Source organism: Lupinus angustifolius, chromosome LG08 (genome assembly GCF_001865875.1).
Source record: "Lupinus angustifolius cultivar Tanjil chromosome LG08, LupAngTanjil_v1.0, whole genome shotgun sequence".
Lineage (NCBI taxonomy): Eukaryota > Viridiplantae > Streptophyta > Magnoliopsida > Fabales > Fabaceae > Lupinus > Lupinus angustifolius.
In genome coordinates this window covers 23451625-23457624 of record NC_032016.1, presented here as the reverse complement: position 1 = coordinate 23457624, position 6000 = coordinate 23451625, and the positions used below count along the sequence as shown (strand labels likewise).

The window sequence follows — 6000 nt, the reverse complement described above, 5'->3', positions numbered from 1 at the left end:
TAAACATCAACTCATATATATCAAATGCCTATTAATTAATAAACCTAAACCACATTTTAATTTCTTATATAAAATGATTGTCTTATTCACATACTTTCGCCTTCAACTTTTGCTCATTTAAGAAGTTTGTTCACCTACTTTTTTTTCCTGACAATTTTGGTTTTAAACTCTTTCCTTATAGAGTTCAACCACATATTAGTACGGGAATATGATGATGAATTTTTTTTAAAGATTACTTATTTATTTTTTATTAGAAAATAATATGTAATTATAAATGTTGAGAATAATATGTAATTATTAATGACATATACTTTTTCCCATTAGTTTAAGCAGAAAAGAAGAACTATAAAAACTGTTGGGAAAAAGTTTAGGGATAAACATTGCATATCAACAAAAAATCAGGGATAAAAAAATATTTAAATCTAAATAATTTTAGTCGGTTTAATTTTGTTTATTTTTTCTCCGTTATTTTTTAGTAATATAAAAAAATTGTTTATAGTTTTCATAACATTTACTACTAAGTTCCAACTTACAGCGAGAATAATTACAAAATATCTAACATCTTCATCATCATCACTAAGTGAGATATGCACAAAATATAAAGAAATCTAAATAAGAAATATTTCATTAAATGAAAGAACACATAACCCAATAAAAGCTGAAAGTCGATCTTCTCTAAATCTTATCCAACCAAAACATACCCTCAGTATTTCCCCATCATATCTTTCTGATTTTAATTACTTGCACTCAGTCACAATCAGTTGCACTCATCTGGGTAGTAGTACATGCAATTCTCCTCACTCTTGTTTTCATCAATATTAATGAAACTGCTGCTACCACTACTAATCATTTGTTTAATATCCTCAAGATCATAATAATTCTCTAAAGGAGTTTGTGTTTGACCAAAGCATCCACTTGACTTTTCATCCCATTGGTTAATATTTCCACCACGACCATTAATGTTGTAACTAAACATAGTCTTGTTGTTGAACTCATCAAATGAGGTGGACATGTAGCTTTGATAACCTTGCTCTTCTTGCTTGATCTGAGTGCAGCTCCCATCAGAGGAACTACAACTTCCTTCACTTCCAAACATTGGGTAGTAACATTGCATGGGACTAATAGCACTAGTAGTAACCATTGTAGAGTCTTGGCTTTGGTAAAAGGGTAGAGAAAGTGAGGTTGTTGTGCAACTTGTGGTTGCAAAGTTAGTTGAAGGAAGTGAAATAGGTTCAAGATCTGTGAAGGATAAGGTTTGTGGGATGTAATAAGAGGTGCTGCAGTTGTAGTCACTGTACATTGAAGGAGAAGGTGATGGGTTTTGATCATGTGATGAAGATGGAAATGGAGGCTTTCTTTGATGAGATAAAGGAAGCAAACCCATGAGTTTTTTCTTTAACTTGGTGTTCCAGTAGTTCTTGATATCATTATCGGTCCTTCCTGGCAATTGAGCAGCTATAATTGACCACCTGTTTATATGATCATTATGAAAGCTAATTGAATTTTCTACAAGGACAAACAAATTAAAATGTGCAAGTTGATGCTGGAGTTTGATCAAACATTTGCATGCATGTGGAAATGATATACAGATATAGGTAGATTCTAGATAACTAAAGTTTTTACGAATGAAAACCAGAAAGAAAAGAAAGAACTAGTTACTTTCTTTTTTCCTTTTCCTTTCTTTTCATTTTACCCCATTTAGATAGATATATAGAGAAGTACTTCACACAGAGCATGTAGTTGATAATGGTTAAAGGCTACAAGGAAAGGGAAAGAAAGATGTACATATAAATATACTGGATCTAGATAGATCATTAGTTTGATATCACATTATATATTGTTGGTCAGAAAGTGGTAATTAAAATAATTGTTTGTACTAGTTGTTGTAACTAGTACCTGCTCCCAATATTAACATAGAGGCTGCAAATTATTCTGTCTTCCTCATCAGAGAATTCTCCATGCTTAATGTTGGGCCTGAGATAGTTAAGCCATCTCAATCTGCAACTTTTCCCACATCTCTTGAGACCTAAACACATCAGAATCAAACTGAAGCTTATTAGCTAGAGAAAGTATAGGCATATACATATATTAGAGATCTCACATAATGATATATTAATATAGGTTTTAACCTTACAAATCCAAGCATTTTTTTGCATAAAATCATGCATGACTTGAACTTACCAGCTTTGTGAGGAAGAGCAATCCAATTCCCCCCAGTTCCATGTTTGTCTATGTACTCTTTCAGCTTTGAATCTTCTTCAGGTGACCATGGCCCTCTCTTAACATTTGCCTTGTCACAACAAGGAGCTCTTCCCATCTCTCTCTCTAACCTCAACTTGTATTTTTGACTATCCAAAGTCTCACTTTCTAATCTAAATGAAACTTTGGTGGGTAGTGCTTTGCCTCATAAATAAGAGACCTGGATTTCTGGCACTTTTTAAAATATTAATATTTTAGAAATTTTCACATAGAGCCATGTACATAAGTAAAGATCATAGGTATAAAAATATCTATAAAAACTGATTTGTATATGAATTTTTTAATGTTTTTCGAAATAACACAATAAGGATTCAAACATTCAACTCAATAGTTGATTATCATGTAGTTAGTCGTTATTTAAATAATTGAGTTATATGTGATAAATTGTAATATTATAAATATATTACATTTATTATTATTATAACATGTACAATTTAATTGACATGTGGTTTAACATTAGTTATTATTTAGTGGTTATAAGGCCATGAAATCAAATAATGAAAACAATTTATCCCCTTGTCCACCCCCCACTAATAATTAAGTGAAAGCTTTGTACAAGAAGTTTCTCTCTTTTTTATTTAACTAGTAAACAAATATACCTGTATTGTAACATGCATGATAACTAATATAGTATTAATAACACTATTAAAGATAACTATGGAAACATGAGTTTTTTATACTTATACTCATATATTACATCTGATATTTTTTGAAAATTATTTTAGATAGTTTTATGTGAATTAAAGAACTAGAAAACATCCTTAAATTTGTCAATAATTTCATTGTAATTCACTACATTTACATTTTATTAATTGAACTAAATCACCTTCTCTTTTCACTAAAATAGTTTGAACAAATAAATGTATTTTGATAAGAAATTTATTTATTTTCGAACTTAAAAAAACATCATATATAGAAGACCACATTAGAAACCTTAAAATATTCTTATAAAATATTCAAAAATAGTGTTTGAGTGCATGTTCATAATGTAATAATTCTGTGCTCCTATTAATTATATGTTATATATTATAATATTGCTAAACAAACTTGGTAATAAAACTCACTATATTTTAATTTTTTTAAAGGAATAAAACTCACTATTTAGTTTAACTTTATTACTTTAATAATAATTAGTAAGTAGAAGAGGGGTACGTACTCATAGGTTAATAAAAAAGGAGTACTCAAGGTCAGAGAGAACTTTCTAATCTTCAACATTGGAGTAGTGATGCCAGGCCGTATAAGACTCACTCACTCTAATAAGTCTCTTCTTCCTCTTTTAAAAGAGAAATTAAAGCATCCAATGTTGTCATACACAAAGAAACACAACACAACACAACACAACAGGGCTATTGAATTGATGGCTACACCTACCAGAATTGTGACACTTTCCAAACACACCACCAATATGACGTTTCTCCTCGTTATTTTCCGCTTACTTTATTTTTAAATTATTTAATAATATTAATGAATGCTTATTATGCATTGACACTTTGCAAAAAGTAAAAAGCCACGTGTATTTTAGATAAAGACGTACAAAAGAAATTGAAACTTGACTAATATATTATAAATTATTACCCACTAGCCAAATCCATGCATGACCATATCTAACTAGGATAAGTTGGATTAGGACGCACCTGAACGCTAATCAATTTATTGGGCTTATAAAATACCATCATTAGCTAACAAAGTATTTCCTTATATAACATACTGTTTTTAATATAAGTATTGAATTAAAAATGAGATAAATTATATCATCAAATAGCAGCCTAAATTTTAAATATAGCAATGTTATAAAATAGTTTTTTGAACATTCGGAATCCTGATGTATATGTAACTGAGTACTCTTATCAGTCTTATGTTATACATCAAGATGTACTTTATATTAATTCCATGAGTTTAAATCAACAAAATTTGGTTATGATCTCTACTTTACCGCATTGTACATGCACTCGTGTATTTAACCTTCCAACGAGTTTAGGGAAAAAAACATTATGCACAACCACCATAGGTGTGTTTTTTTGGATGATGTACTTATTAGTATTACACGCCCCCAAAGAGGTAAATTTCACTGATATCTAACTATTATTATTAAATAACTTGACATCAGAACCCAGAAAAAGATATAAATTTGACATGCATAGTAATCTACTCAACTATAAGTACTTTTTTATAGCTAATTATTAGTATTTGAATCATTATAGAAGCGTTCACTGTTAACTGTTGCATGATCTCCACACACATAAGTATCATGATAATAACGTTTCATTTAGATGGGGCCTATGATTCAGATTCTTTGCACTTAGATCCATCTGATCAGTTGCTTGGGATTGACTAATCAACGAAATGGGTAGGTTTTGCACGTATTTTTGAGTGACGGATACATCATCTTCTTGCCATTGTCATCACCAGTATTGTGAAAAATAGGCAAAACAATTTTCACAGATTTGTTCTGCCACCTTATAATATTCCATATTGCGTACTATCATGTTGCTATTGGTGATGCATAAGAAATTAAGAATAGAGACCCTAAGGACTCTCTACAAAGACCCCTACTCAATTTTCGTAGACCATCAAATGTGTTTATATTCACGAGTCCTGCATACTATGTACTACAGGGAAAAATAAAATTAAATGACCTTATATATATAAATGGCTCTAGAATTGAGTTTCTATAGAAAATTTTGAAATTTGGATCTGTTTTATTACATCAAAGAATAGTTATTATAATTATAATTTATTCTATGACCTTCATACATATACTAGGTACTACAATTATATCCAAGTAGCTAGCTAGCTAAATAGTGAATATTTGGCTGCAGTGATAAGGCTAAAACTTACACTATATAAATAAGTTGAAATTGTGCTAACTTTCCCTTTGGAGTTGACTCAATAACCTAACACGCCTTTTATTTGTTTTCTAGAATAATGGCTTAAATATGTTTTTAATATTCATAAGTAGAGATTTTTTAATCTATTCTGATTTTAATCTCCATTATTATTGGTTAGACAATTATTGTCTGAAATCCAAAATTCTAATACATTTCAGGAATCAATTCCAACCATCGAACCTTATTAATCTGAATATCACCTTGTAATTACTTTATCTCTTAGAATACCATTCTTTATTCCGCAAAGGCACAAGCTTATTACGATCTGGCTAACACTTGATTTAAGTCAATCTTTCTATTAATTGAAAGCTTCTACCTGACATTAGGGTAACAAAGTCAGTCATGCTCACACAGCAATGAATACCTCCTTCAATTGTTTTCACTAGTGTTAGTATTGGCAATTAGAGTCGTCCTGCTCATGCCTACATAATGCCCACCAAAATTAGGGCGGACATGGATATGTCCGTTTTTAAATAGGGTATGAAATGTCATGCCCTGCACGCCCTAAATATGGACAGAGCGTGCTTGCGGGCTGTCCTAAATTAAAAAAAAAAAAATATAGTACATGAAACATTACAAAATATTATATATTGTATCTTGTTTTTTATTTCATTGCTGAAACATTGCAATATTCATCTTATCATAGAGATTACATGAATGCACAATGTGATAATCAGATTCAAAATACAAAACATAATATTTTGTTTTGCATAAACCGGACATGTAATTGATTGATAAAATGTTATATTTTGAAAAATTGTAAAATTGCTACATTGTACTCGAGTGATGAGAACGTGAATTATGATCTTATCATACTTGACCCATCAAATTTCCTATTGTAGTATTCATTTAT

General features: G+C 30.2%; 1 protein-coding gene across 1 annotated transcript; it reads right to left on the bottom strand.

Moving 5' to 3' along the window:
• Positions 614-2433, bottom strand: LOC109353662 (transcription factor RAX2-like). Its single transcript, XM_019596007.1, has 3 exons — positions 2182-2433; positions 1897-2026; positions 614-1469 (listed from the first exon to the last, which is right to left on the bottom strand). The coding sequence occupies exons 1-3, from the start codon at positions 2315-2317 to the stop codon at positions 758-760; spliced, it is 978 nt and encodes a 325-aa protein (XP_019451552.1). The 5' UTR covers positions 2318-2433; the 3' UTR covers positions 614-757.

Coding starts and splice junctions, on each gene's coding strand:
- LOC109353662 (XM_019596007.1), bottom strand. CDS start 2,317: ATGGGAAGAGCTCCTTGTTGTGACAAGGCAAATGTTAAGAGAGGGCCA. Junction 2,027..2,181: donor TGCTCTTCCTCACAAAGCTG/GTAAGTTCAAGT, acceptor TGATGTGTTTAG/GTCTCAAGAGATGTGGGAAA. Junction 1,470..1,896: donor TATGTTAATATTGGGAGCAG/GTACTAGTTACA, acceptor TCATATAAACAG/GTGGTCAATTATAGCTGCTC.